This window comes from Vicugna pacos, chromosome 10 (assembly GCF_048564905.1).
Source record: "Vicugna pacos chromosome 10, VicPac4, whole genome shotgun sequence".
Lineage (NCBI taxonomy): Eukaryota > Metazoa > Chordata > Mammalia > Artiodactyla > Camelidae > Vicugna > Vicugna pacos.
This window is the reverse complement of record NC_132996.1, coordinates 26,094,718-26,119,214: the sequence shown is the minus strand read 5'-3', so window position 1 is coordinate 26,119,214 and position 24,497 is coordinate 26,094,718. Positions and strand designations below refer to the sequence as shown.

Genomic DNA, 24,497 nt, shown 5'->3' with positions numbered 1-24,497 from the left:
TAAGCGCGGCGCGTCACGCCGTCAGCTCCGGCCAATCGGCTTCTGACAAGTAGGAGGGGAGGGAGAAGCAGAGGCAGACAAGATGGCGGCGGCGGCTGCTCAGGGCGGGAGAGCCGGTGGTGGAGGTAGTGGTGGGGCTGGCGGTGGCCCCAACTGCGGGACAGGCAGTAGCCGCAGCGGTTTTTTGGACAAGGTGAGGAGTCGGTTCCTGGGGACAGTCGAGGCCTTGGGACGCCCGGGAGGCGGCGATCCCACCTTCCCATCCTCGCCCCCCTTTTCTTCTGCGGCTTCTCAGGGGGAGTCCTCGTCTGGTCCACCTTGGGAACCCTACGGGCGCTTGTAGCCCTCTCCCTATACACCTCAAACCCGGGGTCTATCCTCTTTAAGGTTTCTTTTCTAATCGGAAGCATTCTGTGTCCTTAACCCCGGCCACCACAGCTTCTTACCATAATTTGATTATTCCCGCACTTCATTGCGGCCATCGCTTTTCCTCGATGGTGCTGGGGGCCACTGTGGAGTGTGTCCATTTCATCGGCAGGGAAAACTGAATCTCGACTGAATGAAAGCAGCTACTCGAAGTCACTAGTCTCCAAACTCCCTACCACACCACCACATTTGCGTGCTGCTGCAGATTCCAAAGTGCTCTTGGCCTTTTGCTTACTGTAGTTTCTAAGCATTTTATCACGATACCCCGAATACTGAACTTCGAGTATTGACTTATGCGATCTGACAGGAAGCCTTTAAGATTTCTGTTTTTTTCCCTCGCCTTGTACACTCTCCCCTTTCCCGCTGTGCTTGCCACCTAGTGCACTAGTTGAATTGGATCGGTGAGCCCGTTACCTGCTTGTGCTTACCTCTTCTCCTCCGCCTATTCAATTTTGTTGTTTTAAACTGCGGTCCTAGCAACGAGGGCTTAAAAGAAAAGGGGGAAAAGAGGAAAATTCTTCTCGTGGGTTAGCCCTTCGTGCCCTTTCCATAGCATCTTGGACGAAATAATCGCGTGAAGATCTGGGTGCTAGTCCTGGATCTCCTTCTGATTAGCTGTGTGACCTTGAAATATGCCTGTTCTCCCTGTGTCTTGTTTCCTCATCTGTAAAATGAGGGACTTAGACTTAATGGACCTTAAGATACCTTCCAGTTCTCTCATTGTAGGGCGCTGGGCCAGTTTGATGAGAAATAGTAAGCTTGGTGTCTTTAATATAGTAAATCGTCAGAATTGCTTACTTTAGTTGAAAACAGCTTTCAGACTTATGTGCCTAACACATGGTAGGTTCTTAAGAATTGAATACATGATGATATGGAGGAGTTCAGATTCAGATCTTTTTGCCTTTCTTTTTGGATGTCATTGGTTTTTAATTATGTGGTTCTCACACTCTTAACCCTTCTTAAGAGACAGGAACATGTCCTGGGGGTTGAGATGGTAAATTGCTTCAAGTTATGTTGAGAGTATTGGGAACTGATGGTCGTTTTCATACACAGATCCTGCCTTCCTGGTGGGTGAACACCTCACGGCCTGTGTTCATTCTGTCCCATTGACTGCTCTTGCTCTTTCCTCTATTTGGATGATCACCAGCAAACATTAAGCAGGACAGTCTGCTAAGGCAGTGATTACTGAAAAGTATATGGCATCCTTGCGTTGTTGGAAGAACATGGATTTGGGGATCATAAGATCTGGGCTTCAGTGTAGCTCCACTACTTTCAAACTATATGTAGGCTGGCAAGTCAGTTAACCTCACTAATCTTCCCTTCCTTCATCTGAAATATTAAAGTTTTGGGGAGGATCAAAGGAGATGATACATGTGATTGATCTCTGTAACCTATAGCGTCTAATACAGATGTGTGATGGCAGAGGAAAAAAAATCAAGAATCCTGCTGTCAGAAAGTACTTAATATAGCTGTGTTTAGGACATGGGGTACCCAAACTTTTATGTATTTGGTGTGTTCAAATGTGTACTTTTTACAGAAGTTAAAATGAGAGGATGATCTTTGATTTCTAATTGATAAGGGGTTGAGAGCCCCAGGGAAACACCTCATGTTTGAGAGCAGAGCTGGGACCTTATTTTGAGACAGAGACAGAAACAGACAGCATTCCAGGTAAGAATGTCTTTGAACAAAAAGGTACATGGTTGGTGCCTGATGTTTTTCGTGTAGTTAGTTGACTTGACTATTCTCTCAGAAACCTGTAGTGACAAGTAGGTAGAATCAGGTTGAGAAGGGCATGAATAGCTTGAAGTAGGAGGAGGAAGCCGTTGAAGGTTTTTGAGACTATATATAAAGTGGTTTTAGAAAAATTACTCAGATAGTTTGGCAAGGTAGAAATTAGAAATCTTTTAGTAAGGCCTTATACTATATTAGCATATAGGATTTAGTATGAAAAGAAAAATTTGAGTTCTAGTGTAGCATGTTAAGAACTACATGGCCTTGGGTAAGTTATGTGATGTTACTGAACTTAAATTTCCTTATGTAAACAATGTGGATTCCTATACATGTTGTAGGCTTACTGTAAATATTAAGTTGTATAATATTGGTAAATGTTCTTTGTCAATGGCTATAAAAATAGAATGCAAGGTGAGGGGAACCCTAACTTGAGCAGCAGAGATAGGTAAAAGGCCTCACAAAGGAGCACTTGGCTGAACTGAGGGGCCAAGGAAAGAGAAAATAAGTGAGGAGGTGTTTAGGTGCTTTTTCTTGGAAAACTTCGCTTCAGCCTTACATTGAGTTGTTGTTCCTCTGAAGTCTCTGGCATTTATTGCACATAGGAATTAAGCTGTCATTTAATATGACATACTGTCTTGAATTGTTCTACCAATTTGTATTGGTCCAGTTTCCCATGAGCAGTTCTTATAGTTCTCTGTAGTGATCGACACAGAATAAACATTTGCATAATTGAATTTAGCAGAGAAAAAACTTCAGATCTGCCACCTCAGTCTTCAGAAACTGCCTTAGAGAATGGTACCTCTGTCTGAAAACAAGGGTACTGTGGAAGAGAACATGGGGAAAAATGTTACTCTCAGTGGAGCAGAAGCTGAATGAATAGAGAAACTTTTGCTCTGTGGGAATGAGAGGCTGTTACCTTACATTCTCTTTGATTTATCTTGATTTGGGGGGAGTGTTTTTATTTTATTTCCTGCAGCTGTAGTTTAACTTGCCATGAAGAAATGTAATAAAGAGATGCAAATGTGCTTCTAGCTTTCCCTAAGTAGATGTGAATTTCTGCTCCTGTGAAACAGACTTTAAAAACAAAGCAATTCTCGTTTCCTGATCTTAAAAATAGGTATGCAAATATAACCTTCCAGTCTCCATCACAGAATAACGTAGATTAGATCATTGCAGTAAGTTCTTTTCCCCAAAATACATCAAAGCATTTTGTTCTACAGAGCAGGCTATGAAGAAAAATTGTTTGCTTCATTTATTTTGGCTATTAAAATTGACCGTGCTTTCCAGAACTATATCCAAATCCTTTTAACCTTGTAGCTGGATTTCTGTCTCCTGGCTGGATTTGTTTGGGCTATTAAAATGTGGTATTAAACCTTGCTTTCTGTAAGCTATATCCAGACCCTCCTAACCTCATATGTGGATTTCTGTCTCCTGGCTGAACTGTCAGTGTGATCTTAAAGCGCAGCTTTTATATCTTAATTGTTGAGAACATAGGTTCTGGAGCCAGTGGCTGGCTTTGAATCCTTGTTCTGCCACTTAACAGATGCATACTCTTGGGCAAGTTAATAAATCTTCTTGTATCTCAGTTTCCTCATCTGTAAAGTGGAAATAATAGCATTTTCCTTAAAAGGTGGTGTCTGGCATATAGTAAGCATTCAACAAAGCATATATAGCTGCCACTGACTAGCTGGTTAGTCAGGGCCTCAGCTTCCTTAGAAGTATTTTTTATAACATGATATGAAGACTGTCTGCATCAGACTCTTGGGGTTACAGTTAAAAATACAGATTTCTGGACCTCATCCCAAACCAGAATCAGGTTCTCGGGGGGTGGGACCTGAACAGCTGTATGTTTTCACACATAGGTATTCCTTCCTTCCCTTTCTTCATTCACTTTCTTCCATCCTCTACATTTTAACAGTTTAACATTTCATTCAGGTTGAGAACTACTGTCTTAGATGACTGTCTTAGAAATCCCTTCTGGTTCTGACATCTTAAGGGGTTTGTTTGTTTTTGTTTGGTTTTTAATCAATAGTGATTTCTCTAAAAACGTATCTGATGAAGAGACTTTGAAGTTCATCTGTTCCAGCCTCCTCATTTTATAGACCTGGACACAGTTGGAGAGGGGAAGATGAAGTAATTTGTTCAAGACCACACATGTTCAAGACCATAAATTTCATAACTTGGCTTCCCAGCTCTTAATCCAGTGCTCTTACCTTACTTAGTACATTACCTCTTATACTGGAGCAGACCACATGCTAGCTAATGTAGTAGTGGAAAGAGCATCTATTTTGAGGTTGGATGATTTGGGTGAAGCCTTGGCGTTGTCACCCTCCACCAATGTGTCCTTAGGTCATGTATACTCTTTTGCTCTCTTCGATGGTATCTCAGCTTGCCATACACCTGAGTGGTATGCCTGTACCCTAACCCAGCTCTGACAAAGAGGATGAACAGTTTTATGGCATTACTGTGATGTGTGTCTGTATTTAAAGAAATAAGATGCAGACTTTTAATATTGTTTTGCAGACTAAACTTTAATAGCATCTCTGAACTCATTATTTTTGAATAATGAGTTTCATTATTCAATGAGTTTCAGATTCAGTAATGAATTTCACTTCATCAAAATTAAAAACTTTTTCAGGATAAAGGGCACTATCAGAAAAGTGAAAAGACAGTCCACAGAATGAGAGAAAATATTTCCAAATCATAAATCTGATAAGGGTCTAGTATATATGACTATATAAAGAATCTTTCAACTCAATAATAAAAAGACAAGGTAATTTTAAAAAGAATAAAGGATACAAATAGACATTTCTCCGTGGAAGATATACAGATGGCTAGTAAGGACATGAAAAGATGCTCAAAATCAGTTATTAGAGAATGCAAATCAGAACAACAATGAGATACCACTAGGATGGCTATAATAAAAGAAAAAAGAAAAATAACCATTATTGGTGAGGATATGGAGAAATTGGAACCCTCCTACATTTCTGACGGGAATGTAAGATGATGAAATTTTTAAAAAGTTACCTTTTGACTTGGCATTTTCTATTCCTAGTTGTAAACTCAAGAGAATTGAAAATGTTTGTCCACATAAAAACTTGTACACAAATGATCGTAGCAGCATTATTTACAATAGCCAAAAGGTGGAAGCAACCCATAAACATGGTGTATCCATGCAGTAGTATATTCTTGGGACATAAAAAGGAATGAAATACCAACACATGTTACAACACAGATGAACTTTGAAAGCTTTATATTAAGTGAGAAAAGCTGGTCATAAAAGGCCACGTATTGTATGAGGCCATTGATAAATGCCCAGAATAGGCAGATCCATGCAAACAGGAAGTAGATTAGTGGTTGCCAAGAATGGGGAGGGGCAGTGATTGGAGTGACTGCCTATGGGCATGGCGTTTCTTTTTAGGGTAATGAAAATGTTCTGGAATTAGATGGTAAACATGCACAACCTTGTGAGTATAATAAAAATCCCTGAATTGTACATTTTTAAATGATGAGTTTTATGGTATGTGAATTAGATCTCAGTTTTGAAAACTCATTTTTTTTTATCTTTACCTGTTTATGGAATAACTTTGAAAGCTTCAAATTATTACTTTTGAACTACTTATTCACCACTGTGTAATATAGTGGTACCACAGATGTTAATAACCTCCATCTACCTGGGTCCCTTTTTTAATTGTTGCCTACATCATTTCTCTGTTCTGACCTGCATCTTGTCAGATCTCAATAGTGGTTTCTCCTATTACCTGACCTTGAGTATTTGACTCATTGATCACTTCTTGAAATACTTTCTTTATGTGGCTTCTAGAACAACACTCACCCTGGTTTTCCTCTTCCTCCACTTGTCTCTGTCTTTATTGTTACTGTTTTTTTGTCTTCTTCCTGACCTGTAAACATTGGCGAGGCCCTGGCCCTCTCTTCCATTGACTCTCATCCCAAGGAGATACCCAATGTCATGCTTAAATACCACCTGTAAGTTGGTGACTTCCACATTGATATTTCCAATGTGGACCTCTCCAGTAAGCCCGAGACTTATATCTCCAAATGCTTACTTGCCATCTCCACTTAAATATATGATAGGTATGTTAGACTTCAGTAGCCAGAGATGGTCTATTGACCTCTGCTTTCTCTGGTGTTGCCACTAATGTTCATGCTCACAGTTAACACGTGGTAATTTCTAACCTCCAACTTAACTCCAGCGATAACTGCAGCCAGTACTAAACCACTATTAAGTAAGTAATTTTCTTTGAAGTATTTCTTGGCCATTTTTATAAAAAATAGATTGAAATTGAAGATGATTTTGCAAAGAACTGTAGTATCTCTCTTTGAGATATCCTCGTATTTCTGAATTGGGATCTTAATTAGATGATAGTAAGCATTCTCAAGACAGACATTTTTCTCCCCAAATTGAATTTTTTTTCTTATTTTGAACTTACTGCTTTCTGATCTTTTGTCAAATGTGTGCATGTGGGAAGGAGGGGGGCATATTTCCAACTCAAATGGTATCTCAGCTTCTGAGTGTGCTATCAGTTTTCATAATCTTAAGGAAATTCTGAAATCAATTTTACTAAAGAGCTTAAACATCTTGAACAGCATATATAAATGAATATTTCTCCTCTTGCCTCCTGTGTTCCTTCTGGAAAATAACATGACAACTCAAATAGTTATCTAAGCCCCAGTTCTAGTAGAATGGTCATCTCTATCCTCTCTCTTTCATGTTTCCTGTAACTAATCCGATAGTAAGTCCTGCCAATTCTACTTCATAAATACTCCCCTTTCATCCCCTTGCTGCTGCTCTAATTCAGGCACTGCATCTAAATCAGGACCCATCTGATGTGTTTATCTCCAGTGTTACTCCCTTCCAGGCCATCTGCTAGGTTGCTACAAAAAAATGACTTAAAAAAAACAACCAAATTTAAATGTGTTGTTTCTCTGCTTAAAATATCCTCCATTGCTTGTTTCCCTTAGCCTAGTAAACAAGCCATTTTGTCTTGTGCCTCATCTCCTACTACTTTACCCCTTTCCCACCTGTAGCCACTTTCTAAACTGGGAGAGACCAAAGAAGGGAGAGAAGAAGTTTATTAGTTTTTCTTAGAGCCATGCTCACTTATTTTAAAATCAGAGCAGAGTCCTTTCATTGGCACAGCTGACCTCTGGTATCCTTTAGCTCTTCAGTGTGAATTGAGGAATCCTTTGAGCCTTACTGGCCAGTTGTCAAGCTAAGGAAATTTATGAAGGAATCCACCGAGGTCTTTATCATTGTGTAACTTTACTTCTGTTTTCACTATTACTAAAATTGTTTTATTACTCAAATTTGCAGAGTAGAATTATAACTGAAGTGAGTCTGTGATGTTCTATCAAAGCCATCGAATGCATAATTTTTATGGATAGTTAGCCATCCAGGTCTGGCATCAAGTATGCCAGTAAAGTATCTTATGTTGGTAGTGGCAGGAAAGTGATTTCTTTAATAAAAACAGGACTTTTTGAGCTATATTTTCAGTCAATGCAGTTGGTTTTAAATGGAGGAAAATGGAAAGTTCAAAATACTTGATAACCTGCAGGTTTTGCTGGCATATTCAAGACTAAAGTCTTTTTTAGATTTTTTGTAATGTTACTAACTATAATATTAAATAAGAATCAAGGTACTTTGTATGGCTATCACTTCAGGGGTCTGTGTCCTTTTGTTTTTGATGGCTAATAACTCCTTTCCTTACACTTTATGGGAAGCAGTGTGGAATAGTGAAAGAGCCTAAGTGTTGAAATCATGAAAACTTGATTGTTGAGTCCCGGCTTTACCACTTACTGGCTTTCACCTTGGGCAAATTTCTTAAACTCCCAGTGTTAACTATAAAAGGAAGATGCTTGTCAGTTTGGGCTTCTGTAACAAAAATATACCATAGACTAAGTAGCTTAAACAACCAAAATTTATTTCTCACAGTTCTGGAGGCTGGGAAGTCCAAGATCAGGGTGCCATCATGGTTGGGTCTAGTGAAGACCCTCATAACGGTTGCAGACAGCTTTCTTGTATCCTCACATTGTGGAAAACAAGAGAGTGAAAGCAAGCTTTCTCTGTCTTTTTATCAGGGCACTAATCCCTTTCAGGAGGGCTCTACCCTCGTGACCCAATTACTTCCCAAAGGCACCACCTCCGAATACCATCACACTGTGGGTTATGATTTCACCATAAGATTTTGGGAGGGAGATGGGGAGCATGGATGGGGCTAGACATACACATTTGTCCATAGCAGATGGTTATTGTTCTTAATAGGGTTATTGTAAGGATTAAATTAGATGGTGTGTATAAAACATTTAGTACAATACATAACACATATGTACTCAATAAATAAGGAATTCTGTGGACAAGAAAGAACCAAATGACATCATTTCAGCCATGTGTACATTTGTTAAACTGAAAGTTAACATTTTAGAAGTCTTTTTCTTTTCTTTCTTTCAATAAGTAGCCATTGATACTATATTGTATCCCAGGCTGAGAATGCAAAAATGTGCTTTTCCTATTACGTAGCAAGGGAGCCAATACATGTACCCACGTATACATGGATTATGATGCGGTGTTTTATGTAGTTTCACACAATTAATAACAATAGCGAATTTTTAATAATTACTTGTCTTGTAACAGGCACTATGCTGTGTATTATAATATTTAATCCTCATACTAACCTGTGAAATACTGTTACCAGCTTCATTTTACTATTGAGCAAGCTAAGGCTGTAGAAAAATCAAATTATTTGCCCAGCATCATCTATCTGTTAAATGGAAAAGTTAGAGTTAAACACAAGTAGTGTGACTCTAAAGCTGTAGCTCTTAACCATTGTACTATATTCTTTTGCATATTAAAGGCCCACCTTACTGAGTAAGGGAAACATGTATTTGCCTACATCTGTCTGTATTCAGTGTAAATCCACGCAGGTTCTGGTTTGAATTCTAATACATCTTTGAGAGAATAATCACAAACAGAATTTGCCTCAGTGTTGAGTTCAGAGATTAAGGCAAGTAAAAATGTTTCTGTCACTAAAGAAGGGGACAGTTTTATTGTGAACCATATATTTGTAAGTTAGCCCTAATGAATTCTGTTGCCTGTCACTTACTGTCTGTGTCACATTTAGTACTCTGACATCTTGTTTTCTAACCTGAAGGACACTGGCTTCCAGATTGAGGAGCTGCTTAGGGCCTTGCAGTGGTACTAGCAATTTAACAGTGGATGAAAATTGACCTGCTTCAGGGACATCATCTTGATGTCTTAGATTCTGGCAACATAAAGAACTTCCTGTGAATTTTTCCAGAAAAAAAATCATATATGAAGGATCAGGAATCAGAATGGCTTCAGAAATCTTAGTAGTCACATGCTCTGTTGAGACAATGAAGTAAAACTTTGACATTTTTGAAGAGAAATTATTTCTCTTATGTAAGTGTGAAGGTAGAATAAAAAGATATTTTCAGATGTAGTCTCAAAATCTATTTCCCATATGCCATCCTTCACGGAAGCCACTAGAGGATGTGTTCCCAAATCAAGGGAATGATAAACTAAGAGAAAGACATGGTATCTAAGAAAAGGAAGTTCAGCCCAAGAGGAGGTTAAGGGAACCCCCAGGGTCATGGTAAAGGGAGATTCCAGGATGACAGTTACACAGCAGTCCTGGAAAGCAGTCCACATAGACTGAAGCAGGTCAGAAGGCTCCAAGAGAGATTTCTCCCAGAAGATGAAATTCACAGAATGCTGAATATGTCTGCACATATTGAGAGGAGATTTAAACAGTTAGAGAGTTTGAGAATATATCAGTGAGGAACACATTGTATAATTAAAAACGAAAACAACAGTAGCTCCAAGGAAAACAAAAAACTAGCAGGAAAACAAAAAACTAGCAGGAAAAAAACTAGGGTCAAAATGTAAACTCCAAATAATGATCTAGCCAAAATTAAGGTATTATATAAGATCAAATCAATATTGATCTACTATGACTATCTTAAAAAGTGATGAGGGATAAGCAAGAAAAATAACTGTGAGAATGGCAGAGGATGAAACAATTAAATCTTATCTTCATGGTGAAAAGTCAATAGATTTAATACCAAAAGCTGACAAAATTAATAATACAGACTTTTTCCCCCAGAGATATAGAGGTGAATACCAAAAAAAAATAAATCAGCCAAAGAAGTTGAAATTTGTGTCTCTCTTTGGGGAGTGGGAAATGACAATAGCAAGAGTCTTAAGTGGAAACAGGACTGATTTTTTTTTTTATAGCAACTTACAGAACTCTTTTACTTTTTAAACTATATACATACGTGACCTTGGTGTAAATAATAACTAAATAATTCAATACTTGTTGTTTATGCCCAATATACATGTATCCATAATATGCAGGAGGGAATAAAGGGAAGAGAAATTGTGTGAATTGTGTGTGTAGTTACCACATCTTCTGTATCTTAATTGGCAATACTGCCTGTGTATCAGAAATCCCAATATCACTTTGTTCAATGATTCACTAGAAGGAGTCAACAGGACTCAGTGTGTGGTTGTCCTATTGGGTAAGATTTATTACAGCAAACAGATACAAAGCAAAAACAGCAAAAGGGAAAAGGTGCATAGGATGAAGTCCAGAGGAAACCAAATGCAAGATTCCTGGAGTTCCACATAATGTGCTTAATTCTTCTAACATGATATGGTGATATGTGTGAAGTGTTGTCTGCCAGGGAAGCTCACTAGAGACTCGGTGCCCAAGTTTTTTTATTGGGGGCTCGTTAAGTCGGCACCCTCTGCCTAACCCATGACAAAATTCCAGACTCCTAGAAGGAAAACAGGTGTTTAGCACACACCACATTGTTTACAGTTTAGAGAAGGTTTTAATATCAGCCTAGGAAATTGCCAGCCAACTTCCCAGATGCCAGCCAAGGGCCATCCTTTTTAAAAAGCAGGCCTTTCTAAGGATGGAAGTCTCAAGCCTATATGAATTCTTCTTCACAGAGCTTTTCTTCGTAGTTTATCCTATGAAGGTCAACATAAAAGAAACCAACCTTTGCTTCATCTTTTTATTGCTACAAAGGGAAAGTAATTTGCACTTAGGGTTGAGGAAGGTAAAAGTGAGAAAGAAAAGACAGTTTCTAAAATATCCTGAATAGAAGGAGAGAGTACATGACAGGTAGCATACATTTTAGTTGATGGGCAGTTTTCTAGAATGATGGGAAATGGCCACCGTCCTGCCCTTTTCCCAGATGTGTGTCTGTACTACAGCAGAGATGCTATTTGCTTTGAGATAGGCCAAGGTTTTTCATGTACACAGTGGATTATCCTCTGAATTGTAGAGGCACGTTTCTTTTCTGTGATGTATGTATGTATAGCTGAGTTTCTTTGAGAGTATAATTTTTTTTTTGGAATGAGCCAAAAAAGTTTTTTAATGACTTTGATTCACAAATAAAGTCTGTTATGGATTCTGGCTGTACAAGTTCTTTGTTTTGCTTGCTGTTATCAAAATGGGATTTACTTCACAGCTACTTTTTTTTTTTTAAACAAATGGAAGATCTGTGGCAACCACGCATCTTGAGCAAGTCTATCAGTGCCATTTTTCTAACAGCATTTGCTCACTTTATATCTCTGTGTTATGTTTTGGTAATTCTCTCAATATTTCAGACTTTTCGATGATTATATTTAGCTAGGTAGTCTGTTAATTTCTTCCCAGTCCCATGAGTATTTTTAAAATTAGGTGTCATGTTTGATTTCTAGGCTGGCAGGCTGTGAGACTCATTATTACAACATGGCTGCCGCTAGTAATTATCTCAAAAAAATGCTTTATTTTATTTGACACCAAAGAGAAAAAACCCGATTGTTATTCATTTGAAGTATGACCGTTTTAGTTCACGTTTTCCTCTCAACAAACTTCACAGAATAGTTTTTCCTTTTTGTGTAAAAATATATAGAATCACAAAGTTAAGTTTAATAAATTATATTTCTACATTATTTTGAAGTCTTCTCATTTTACAGATATTTGTTCCATCTTTATTTCTTACATGCAGTGTCTGTGAACTTGTACTCAATCAGAAAGAGAAATGAGAAGCTCTCGTCTCTGTCCTTCAGTAAAATCTATTCTAAAGCCGAATGAATTTTGGATTGCCTGCTGGTTTGTAATTTTTATGAATTAAAAAAATAATTTTATGAAATAAAAAAATTAAGAGTTGGGCATTATGATCTGTGAAAGGCAGGTTTATCGGATTATTTGTCGTACCCTGTTCCCCTTAAACTATGTTCACATAATCACTTGTATTTGAAAAAATTTACTATTTAATCCATTCACATGGTCAAAAATTAAAAAGGTATATATTGAGAAATCTCACTCTCACCCATGCCCCTCTATCTTCTCAAGATATCTGGGTGTGCCATAGTTTAACCAACATGAAGACTGGCAACATCGTATGCATACCACCTGATTCCATTGACCTGGTCTCCCTCAACTTCATTTGTAACTGTTTTGTCTTTTAGCTGTCCAGGATCAGAAGACAGAGTAAATGTTATATATACTTGAGGATGCTCTTAAAGAAGTAGTTCATTTTACTTTCAGTAAGATACCATGTCTCTTAATGCACAACTTATTTATTTGTTTTACAGTGGAAGATTGATGATAAGCAAGATACCATGTCTCTTAATGCACAACTTATTTATTTGTTTTACAGTGGAAGATTGATGATAAGCCTGTAAAAATTGACAAATGGGATGGATCAGCTGTGAAAAATTCTTTGGATGATTCTGCCAAAAAGGTACTTTCTTGAGATTGGGGGAGGGGGTGTCTGTTAGTATGGGTACAGCTGATGACACATCTCTTGCAGGACTTTTTTCTTCTGTGACTTGGAATGACCTTAGTTTTCAGTGTTAGGAATTGAGCCAGAAAGTATTTTCTAAAATCTTTGCAGTGTATATAGGGGACATGTGTTAAAATCTAATTATTACCTATCTCAGGCTTCTCTAAGTCTTAAATTCCAGAAAGCTGGTAATCTATTGTTTTTGAGGTTAATTAGCCTAGAGACAAGAAGGTTGAGGGGATATAGGACATTCATCCATGATGGATCATCTCTCTGCTTATTTTTTTGTTTGATTGGGGTTTTTTTGGGGAGGTGGGAATTAGGTTTATTTATTTATTTATTTTTTAATGGAGATACTGGGGATTGAACCCAGGACCTTGTGCATGCTAAGCATGCACTCTACCACTGAGCTATACCCTTCCCATTCATCTGTCTATTTAAAAAGAGGAAAAGAAATTTTTAGCTTCATCCTAGGGAAGAAGTTGAGGAATAAAAAAAAAAAAAGTAGGAGAAGCTGATGAACTTTCTCTCTGGGATCATTGTAAACAACTTGAGTCTTTTTTTGCTTGCAGTGGCAAAATCCTGGTTAGAGAGAACTACTTGGTCATTTGTGTGATTAAGATAACTTTTATCATGGAAATTAAGAATTAAAGGCGGTACAGAGAAGGAGGTATTCCTACTAGCTTGATTCCTTGTTCTTCTCACTAGGTACTTCTGGAAAAGTACAAGTATGTGGAGAATTTTGGTCTAATTGACGGTCGCCTCACCATCTGTACCATCTCCTGTTTCTTTGCCTTAGTGGCTTTGATTTGGGATTATATGCACCCCTTTCCAGAGTCCAAGCCTGTTTTGGCTTTGTGCGTCATATCATATCCTTTATTGAAGCTCATGTTTGTTTTCTACTGACAGTTTTTTAAAATCTCTACTGATACTTGTCCCTACAAAAAACAAACTTCAAGCCTGGGGCCTGCTAATGTTAGGATTTAACATTATGAAATGTGGGCATTTGTAGATTATGTAGTAATTATTGTTAACATTTTAGATTCAGTATTGTTATTTTATCTTAAATTCTTTTGGGTTATTGGTAGAGGTTATTATAATCCAAGTGTGAACAACTAATAGCAAAACACAGTAATAGTAATAGTGAGACCCAGCTCTTCTCATTTCTAGCCTAGAACTTTTCCCATTCGACCGGGCTGCTTCAAGCCTTCATTCCAGGGTATAGACTTACCTCACTTTATTGCCCTTTGTTTTATTGTGCTCACAGCTACTTTTTTTTTATTAAACAAATGGAAGATCTGTGGCAACCATGCATCTTGAGCAAGTCTATCAGTGCCATTTTTCTAACAGCATTTGCTCACTTTATATCTCTGTGTTATGTTTTGGTAATTCTCTCAATATTTCAGACTTTTCAATGATTATATTTGTTATGGTGATATGTAATCAGTGACCATTCATGTTAATATTGTAGTTGTTTTTTGTGGCACTACAAACCATACCCATGTAAGACAACAAACTTAATAAATGTATGTGTTCTGACTGCTCCACTGCCCAGCCATTCACCTGTCTTCTCCCTCCCCTGGGGCCTCCCTATTCCCTGAGATGCAGTAATATTGAAACTAAGCCCTACAGTGGCCTCTGATTGTTCAAATGAAAGGGAGAGTTGCAGGTCTCTCATTTTAAATCAAAAGCTAGAAATAATTAAATGTAATGAGGAAGGCATGTTGAAAGCCAAGATAGGCCAAACTCTAGGACTCTTGTGCCAAATAGTGAGGCAAATTGTGAATGCAAAGGAAAAGTTCTTAAAGGAGATTAAAAGTGCTACTCCAGTGAACACATGAATGGTAAGAAAGTGAAAGAACCTTAATCCTGATATGGCGAAAGTTTTTGTGGTCTGGATAGAAGAACAAACCAGCTACAAGATTTCCTTAAGCCAAAGCCTAATCCAGAGCACAGCGAACTGTCTTCAGTTCTATGAAGGCTGAGAGAGGTGAGGAATCTTCAGAAGAAAAGTTTGAAGCTAACATGGGTTGTTCATGAGATTTAGAGAAAGAAGCCATCTCCACAACATAAAGTACAAGGTGAAGCAGCAACTGCTGATGTAGAAGCTGCAGCAAGTTATCCAGGAGATCTAGCTAAGATCATTAATGAAGGTGGCTACACTAAACAACAGATTTTCGATGTACATGAAACAGCCTTACATTGGAAGATGCCGTCTAGGGCTTTCGTAGTTAGAAGGCAATGCCTGGCTTCAAAGCTTTAAAGGACAGGCTGATTCTTGCAGCTGGTGACTTTAAACTGAAATCAATGTTTATTTACAATTCTGAAAATTCTAAAGCTTTTTAAGAATTATACTACATCTGCTCTGCCTCTGTTCTGTAAATGGAACAACAAAGCCTTAATGACAGCACATCTGGATGACAGCACATCTGTTTACAGCATTGTTTACTGAATATTTTAAGCCCATTGTTGAGACTTACTACTCAGAAAAAAAAATTCCTTTCAAGATATTACTGCTCGTTGACAGTGCACTTAGTCATCCAAGAACTCTGATAGAGATGTATAGCAAGGTTAATGTTGTTTCATGCCTGCTAATACAACATCCCTTTAGTAGCCATAGCTCAAGGAGTGATTTCAACTTTCAGGCTTTATTATTTAAGAAATATGTTGTAATGCTATAACTGCCCTGGATAGTGATTCCTCTGATGAATCTGGGCATAATAAATTGAAACCTTCTGGGAAAGATTCACTGTTGTAGATGCCATTAAGAACAGTTGTGATTCATGGGAAGAGGACAAAATATCACCATTACCAGGACTTTAGAAGAAATTGATTCTAGCCCTTATGTATGACTTTGAGAGGTTCAAGTCTCAGTGGAGGAAGTAACTGCAGATGTGGTAGAAATAACAAGATCACTAGAATTAAAAGTAGAGCCTGAAGATGTGACTGTATTGCTGCAATCTCATAACCAAACTTTAACAGATGAGGAGTTGCTTCTGGATGGTTTCTTGAACTGGAATCCACTCCTGGTGAAGATGCTGTGAAGATTATTGAAATGACAACAAGGATTTAGAATATTACATAAACTTAGTTGATGAAGCTGCAGGATTTGAGAGAGGATTGATTCTAATTTTGAAAGAAATTCTACTGTGGGTAAAATGCTATCAAATAGCATTGCATGCTATAGAGGTATTTGAAAGGAAGAGTCAGTTGATGCAGTAAACTTCATTGTTGTCTTATTATAAGAAATTGCCACAGCCACCCCAACCTTCAGCATCCATCACCTTGATCGGTCAGAAGCCATCAACATTTGAGGCAAGACCCTCCCACCAGGAAGAAGATTATGACTCACTGAAGTGCCCAGATGATAGTTAGCATTTTTTAACAATGAGGTATTTTTAGATTAAGGTATGTACATTATTTTTAGACATTATGTTATTGCACACTTAGTAGACCTGAGTTTGAAATCCCAAGTTATTTTGTGAGTTGTGCCAATAGAATTTAACTTTTTGGAGACTGAATGCTGCTCATTTGTAAATATGAGTAATACACACTAGGAATTAGCATAAAGATTAAATGAGAGATTTTATAAAGCTTTTGGTTTAAAAAAAACTAAAAAAATTAATCTTTTGGTATGTAAAGTTATGTTCACAGTAACAATTTTCTTGTGGTTGCCACTCCCTCTTCCCCAAGTCAGTTTGTGCATACTGAACTTTTTAATTTAAAAAATACTTTGAATGTCTTTCCATGTTAGTATATACAGGACTACCTCATTCTTAATAGCCACTTAGTACTACTGCTGTGTACTAGTTGTTTAAAATAAATCATTTTGATAGGCAGTTTACTTTTCATCACAATCTTACCACTGCCTGAAATAGTTCTAAAAACTCCGCTTTGGGAATTTTTCTTCAGAGGCAGTTAGAAAACCATTTAATAAAGCAGGTCTTGGTCAAAATTGGTATTGTCCAAATTGATCCCAAATCACAGTCCCAGAATTTATACCTTAACTCCTTTCAGTATCAGATAAATCATCCCAGTGTGAACTTTTTCACTATTAAGACAACAGTTCAAAAGAGTATACCATAGGTTCTGGAAACAGTTCCCAAAGGAGTTGCAAAGAAGTTTGAACAATGACAACAACCTTATTACTAATATGTAGTCTCCCAAGAGAGCAGCCTTAATGGAATTTCATCTGTTTGGTTGTATTTGTTTAAAACAGAACAACATCTTTTATAATCATGTCATTTTTATAATAGTAATGACTACCATTATGAATATCTTCTGTGAGACTCACGGACATACAAAACAATCTGGTTACCAAAGGGAAAAGGATGGAGAGGGATAAATTAGAGGTTGGGGATTAACAGACACACATGACTATATATATATATAAATAGATAAACAACAAGGACCTACTATATAGCACAGGGAACTATATTCAATTTCTTGTAATAACACATAATGGAAAAGAATCTGAAAAGAAAATATATATGTGTATGTATATGTGTAACAATCACTTTGCTATATACCTGAAACTAACATTGTAAATCAACTACACTTCAGTAAAATTTTTTTTTAAAAATCAAATATATACCATCTCTAAATCTCATGACAATTCTAAAAAGTCAGTTTTATCCCCATTTTAGAGGTGATACTATTACGCCTTGGGGAAAGGAGTCATTTGTCAAGGTTACATTAGTTAAAAGCCTGAATTCAAATCTAGGACTGCTTTATTCCAAAGCTCATACACTTCGTACTATACTTTCCTGCCTAGTCCTTCCATAAAATTTAAATGACACATGTACACAAAGCTCTTATGCCAATTTCTGGCACATAGCTACTCAAATACGGTAGTTACTACTGTGAAAAACTGAATATAATAATAAGCCTACATGTATATAGGAAGTAATTGTTCTTATAGTAAACTAATTTGAAATAGATTTTCTTCTCTTTTACTGATCCTTGAAATTGGTTGAGCACGGTCAAGTCCATTGTGATTATTAGTTTTGAATTGTATAGCACAAGTATTTACAAACTAGGTAATAGAGGATCTTATATATGTTGTCCTTAAGCAGAAAAGATGAGAGCTGGTTTATACTCTGTTCCTTTTTCCTTTCCTCCTTTTTGAGGTGTTCTTTACTAAATTTAACCAGAGAGAGCCTTGCTTCTCTTGGTATATAAACATAAGGATGAAAATGAAATAGTTAAATTTTCAGTGTTTTTGCAGCAAGCAAAACTGTATCCTTTAGGACCACCATTAGGAAAGTTTTTGTAGCCCTTATTTGTCATTTTGTGTTATTTCTCTTTTGTGTGTATGTTTGTGTATTCTCCCTTAACTTTATCTGAACCTATTTTGTGATGATGGGGATCCTGACTATTTATACCTCGTATAAGGAAAAGAGCATCTTTCTTGTGGCGCACAGGAAAGATCCTACAGGGATGGATCCTGATGACATTTGGCAACTGTCGTCCAGTCTCAAAAGGTATGACTGTCCTCACAGATTCTTAAATCCTGAGGTTGGATTTTCTCTGGGTGTTTAGTCATTATCAGCAGACTATTTTATGCCTATTTGCAGGTCATAGTGTTAGTCATGTAAAATGAAGGGTTATGAATGACCTAGAAGATTTTTCCTAGCATTACACTTCTGAGATTGCATGATTTATCACAGATAATGGGGATAAACTGGGAGAAGGTACACTTTGGTGGAAGAATGAAAAATGAGTCTCTTTTTCCTTGTGGCCAATAAACTGAGCCAATTAGAGTAAGAATTATAAATTAATAAACAGCTTCTGTCATTACCAACTTGAAATGCATGTAAGAAGGAGCAGACCTTCATTCTGATGTTGGTTCTTTCTCCTGCTGGCAGGGCTCCTAGCTGCCATTTTGGCTTCGGCCATCATAAATCTGTACCCTGTGCCAGGCTCCTAGAGCAGAGTTGCAGAGTTCTAGACCTTAGCAACATCTTGATTTCATTATTTTCATTCTGACTTAGGTATTTTTTTTAACAGCTTTATTGAAATATAGTTCAGATACTATAGCTCACCTATTTAAAGTGTATATAGTACAGTGGTTTCTAGTGTGTTTAAAGATATTTGCAACCATCACCACAGTTAACTTTACAACATTTTCATCATCTCCAAGAGAAACTGTACCCTTTGACTGTCATCTCCCTGTCTCCTCATTGCTCCAGCCTTAAATACCCACTAATCTACTTTCTGTCTCTAGATTTCCCTGTCCTGGATATTTCACGTGAATGGAATCATATAATATGTGATCCTTTGTGACTCGCTTCTTTCACTTAGAATAATGTTTTCAAGGTTCAGCCATAGTGTAGCATGTATCGATACTTCATTGCTTTTTATGCCTGATGTTATATTGTAAGGACATACTACATTTTATTTATCCATTTATTCGTTGATGGATGTTTGAGTCGTTTCCACCTTTTGGCTATTATGAATAATGCTTCTATAAACATACATGTACAAGTTTTTGTGTGGACATACATTTTAATTGCTGGATCATATGGTAACTCTTTTTTAATTGCTTGAGGAACTACCAGTCTGTTTTCAAAAACAGCTACACCATTTTACAGTCCCACTAGCAGTATAAGAGGGCTCTGATATTTTTTTCACATTACCTGTTGACTTTTACCAGCTGCCACATTGTTGGTGCCTGTGGAGAGGAAATATGCCACCTCTTTTTGTCTCATTGTAGTTAAATACAGACTTGCTTCTCTTTCCTTGGAGATGACTCCTGACTCATTGGCACTCTCTCTAACGTAGTTCCTTTCAGAAGGCTTGATAATTTCAGTATCCAAGTAGGTGATTATTCCAGTACTGTGGCCTCTCAGTTTTACTTCCTGTCTGATTATCTTGTTTTCTGCCATGTCTTAAATATTTATTTCCCTTACATACCCTAGACCTTACTGTTACTGATAACTAATTACCTTCAATAATTTCACTTCTAAGTATCCCACTCTCTGACCACTGCTTTCTATTTTTCTAGTTTGTCTCCTCGTTCTCTTGTCCCAACAGTTACTCAGCCCCAGTGGCATCAATAACCCATTGAGCCTCCCACCTTTTCACTGTACCTCATCCCTTCAGTGTCTCACTTCCTCCTTTCCCTGCTTAGATTCCCTGGCACTTCTGTAATCCAGTTACTCTCTCACTGTCCGAGAGGATCTGTCATACCTTCGCCTCTGTTCTCAAACCTCTTGTCCTCCTCACCCATCTTCATTCTCAGATTCTTTTTGTTTCTGAGAAGATAGAAGCAATGAGAAGTCTCCCGTCGTTATCCACTCACAGTGCTCATCATACCCTGCCTTCTTTCTCAGTTCCTGTCTGAAGCCTCCTCTCCATTTGTCCGCTAGCATCTATCCCTTCTCATTGACGTGATGTTTCCCTTTCTGCTGGGTCATTCTCTCTGGCATGAGCATATATTGTAATTTCTCCCAGTGGAAAATTGTTTTTCTCTTCCCTTCTTCTCTCATATGGTCTCCCCATTTCCCTGCTCCCCTTTTCTTCCTCTCCCATTATTTCTGGGGTCTGCTCATCTTTACTTCTCTTTCCTCATCGTACTTGACCTGTCAGCAGCATTTAACACAGTGGATCACTCTCTCCTTGTTATACTTTTTTTTTTTTAAACTAGGCTTCTAGGGTACCATAGTCTTACAATTTTCTCTTAATGTCTGTTCCTTAGTCTCCTCTGTGATTCTTCATTATCCTCTTTCTCTAAGTTTGAAATGCTTGTTCCTGCCACCTCTTCTCTATCTATATTCACTCACTAGGTGTAATCTTATCTAGATTTTCAGGATTTTAAATACCATCTGTAATGATGAAGATCTCTAAATCTGTATTTTCATCCTAGACCTCTTCTCTGAACTCCAGATACGTTCCACCTTTCTATTTGACATTGGATCCTAATGAGCATCTCATAGTTAATATATACAAAACTTAACTCTTCTATCCCTCATCTAAACCTCCTTTTCCCTGTTTTCCCAATCTCAGTAAATGGCAAGACTCCATCGTAGTTACTCAGGCCATTTAACTCCTCTCTCAGTCCTTCAGATAGATTGTCAGCAAATTGTCAGCTCTACCTCCTAATTAGATTCATTTTAACCACTTAGTATCTCCACTGCTGCCATCATCTCTCAGTTAGGTTCCTGTAATAATGTCCTAATAGACTTCTGCAGCTGCTTTCCCTGCCCATAGTCTATTTCCAGTACAGTAGGCAGAGTGATCCCTTTAAAATGTAAGGCAGATCAACTCAATCCTCAGCTCAAAATCCTCTCAGAAAAAACTAAAATCCTAAGCATGACTTAGAAGTGCATACTTAACCTGTTCTCTGCATCCCACACACATGCAGACACCCCTCACCTCCTGTGACTCGCATCTCCTCCCTCTCCATTGTTTGTATTGGCCTCCTTTCTGTTCTTCACACATTCTAGGCATGTGCTTGCCTCAGGCCTTTGCATTGTTTCCACTGCCTGGAATATTTTTCCACATAGCTTGTTCTCTAACCTTTTTTAGGCTCTGCTCAAACATCTGTTTAGTGAAGACTTTCCATATTTAAAAGAGCATCATAGTTTTTATTTTATTATTGGTTTCCTCACACATACTAAAATAAAACTCTCAAAAGACAGAGATTACTCTGCTGTGTTCATTACTGTATATCCTTAGCATCCAAAACTGCCTGACATATGGATGGTCCTGAATAAATATTTGTTGAATTAATGAGAAACTATTTCTAAAACTATTTCTGTTAGATCATGTCCTACCATCAGAACCATGGAACTGGACTCAAAAGTCCAAAAATTGCTGTGATATTGCTTAGCAACAGTGATCAAAACTTGAGAAAAACTTTTGAGGTGTTGAAAGTAGTTCAAGGACCTGTACTCCTAGCTATCCAGGTTGGAAGTAACTGGCTAAACAACAATTTATGGAGCTATGATCTTTTAAACACCAGTTAATGATAGGAACTATTACAACTGTAACAGTGATTCTGAAAAATAGGTGATAGTGTTACTGTTTTAAACAGGCCGAGAAAAACAGATGCTTAAGCATCTGCTTCCTCTAAAGGTAATACCAGCCTGACAGTCCATTGAATATGCCCTAATTAAATGGAGGCAGAAAGAGAGGACTGGGGGGAGGAATGTCAGCCTGCCAGAGGTTGACGTTATAAACCTTCTTAAGTGGGTGGAGATAGTGAAGGCCTTCACGATATACCTTATTGTGTAGCTAAGAAATCTGTGGAGTTTGTGTAGTAAAAGTTATCCCTGGCCTGGGATCAGGGTGGAACCTGGAGCTAGACTGATTACAGGGAACAAGGACTGCGTAGCCTGGAATTGGGGTTTCTGGAATTCATTAATAAAAATTTGATTGCCTACCAAGTGCCAAGCTAAGAACAGAAAACAAGTAAGACAAAATCCTTGCCCTCAAGAATCCCTGTGACTAGTGAAGAAAACAAATACTTAGTTATCACTTCAAGAGATAATGTCACTGATAGCATAGGAGCCTATCATTAGACCTAGCTAATGACAGGCACTCAGTATTTGAGTTAGCTATTGATTGACGGTGCTGTGGATGACATAGGAGAGACATCTAACCCAATTTGGGAGTGTTTGGAAAGGTTTTCCCAGAAAGTTTTATGCCCAAGTATTAACAAATGGGAACTAGTCAGGTGAGATTGGAGAGAAGTGTCTACTAGGAAGACCCTTAGCATAACAACGAACCGAAATCCAGAGGTGAGAGAAGATGGTCCATATGGTTTAACAGTCTATGACAAGGTGAAGGGCATGCACAGTAATTTTTTTTTTTTTTGGAAGGCTAGTGCTATGTGTTCCCTATATCACCAGTAGCCAGCTCCACCCTTAGTGCTCTTGGTTTCAATCAGGAGTCTAAAGAAGAGTCTTACGGTCGTTGGCCATTTCAGAACTTTGGAAATGTAATGGTCAATTCATCAGAAAGAAACATTAGTCATTAGTGATAGATGTGGGCTAATACCTACTTGCAGTTTATTAATACTGGGATTCCAAAATTTAGAGATCCCTGATTTAACTTGTTCATTGGAATTATAAAAATGTTGGATCCAATTACTACCCCAAAAAATTACTGTGAGTTTTCCACAAAAACAGTAGGATGATTCTTTTTGAGTTGTTTATTGGATTATAAAACTACATCTATATTATGGACATTGATTGAGAAAGTTACTTTCATAGTAAAGCACTTTTTAAATATTAATAAACTAATTTTTTAAAAAGTACTTAGTGCTCTACTGTTAAATGTCTGTGTTGAAAGTCTGTGTTTAGTTTTTGATTTGTTGTCTTTGCTCAGGTTTGATGACAAATACACTCTGAAACTGACCTTCATCAGTGGAAGAACAAAGCAGCAACGGGAAGCCGAGTTCACCAAGTCCATTGCTAAGTTTTTTGACCACAGCGGGACACTGGTCATGGATGCATACGAGCCTGAAATATCTAGGCTCCATGATAGTCTCGCCACAGAAAGAAAAATAAAATAGCCACTTCTAAAAGCAGCCGTCTTTCTGCCGGATCATGCTGAATTAGGGGTAAGGGAGAAAGAGACAGTGAACTTAAAATGGATAAAGTAAGAAATGTTAAAAAGTCCCTGTTTTGTCCTAAAATTTTAGTCTGTTCTGGATAAATAGGATTTTCTAGCTCAGATATGAGAAGTTGTAGCTCTGATATCTAGCTATAGCCTCTTTGGTCTGCTGATGACATTGTTTTGATTTGCTTTTCTGGAAAAGCATTTTTTGCTAAAAACCATACAGATTTCCTCCTTCATACCTAGCAGTACTTTATATAGTATAGCTTTGTGCCATGCGGCATTTAAGATGCAGTTTTTAAAATTGTTAACCTGTTGCTGACTTTATTGTGTTAATTCTCATTTCAACAGCTGTTTCCCTTAATTCAGGATACAACTTCTTGTGTATGACAGTTTTCCTTCACACACCATTTTTGTGGGTGTGTATATATCTGACTTGGGGAGAATTGGAAAAGAAACCCCCACAGCTTTTTAATTTGTTTGAAACAGACTTTCTGCCTGTTACATTTTGTGCTCTTAACCAATTAAAGAAGCCAGTGGCATTTTTAGTTTTATCTTGTCTATGTTTTCCACTAGTATATCCCCATTGATTTGTTTGTGCCCTTTATTAACTGCCATTTTCTAAAATTTTTTTCAATAAAAGGAAAGATATGTGAAAAAATGGAGTCATAGTCTTGATGGAAGGAACAAAGCAGTATATGTTAACTGTCTTACTACTATAGGTTCCTTTTGTTTCTAGGCTGTTTCACAGATCAGAGGTCCCTGAGGACCTGTAGAGGAGGAACTACTAGCTTTCCAGTGATAACAATAATGACACTCAGTACTTTGTGTTGGGTAGTGTTCCAGGTACCTTACATGTATTAGCTCACTAATGCCCACGACAGTGCTAAGATAGTAGGTAGTAGTATTAGCCCCATTTTATAGGTGAGGAAACTGAAGCACTAAAATTGAATAATTGT

At 37.7% G+C, this 24,497-nt stretch overlaps 1 protein-coding gene across 1 annotated transcript; it reads left to right on the top strand.

Annotated features, from left to right (window-relative positions):
- Positions 1-35: 35 nt before the first annotated feature.
- Positions 36-24,199, top strand: SPCS2 (signal peptidase complex subunit 2). Its single transcript, XM_006203331.4, has 5 exons — positions 36-193; positions 12,850-12,933; positions 13,684-13,844; positions 18,324-18,458; positions 23,308-24,199. The coding sequence occupies exons 1-5, from the start codon at positions 83-85 to the stop codon at positions 23,492-23,494; spliced, it is 678 nt and encodes a 225-aa protein (XP_006203393.1). The 5' UTR covers positions 36-82; the 3' UTR covers positions 23,495-24,199.
- Positions 24,200-24,497: the final 298 nt, after the last annotated feature.

Bases quoted from the DNA above. Each gene is read 5' to 3' on its own strand.
- SPCS2 (XM_006203331.4), top strand. From the start codon at position 83: ATGGCGGCGGCGGCTGCTCAGGGCGGGAGAGCCGGTGGTGGAGGTAGT. The intron at 12,934-13,683 runs GTACTTTCTTGA...TCTTCTCACTAG, and splicing joins TGGATGATTCTGCCAAAAAG to GTACTTCTGGAAAAGTACAA. The intron at 18,459-23,307 runs GTATGACTGTCC...GTCTTTGCTCAG, and splicing joins CTGTCGTCCAGTCTCAAAAG to GTTTGATGACAAATACACTC.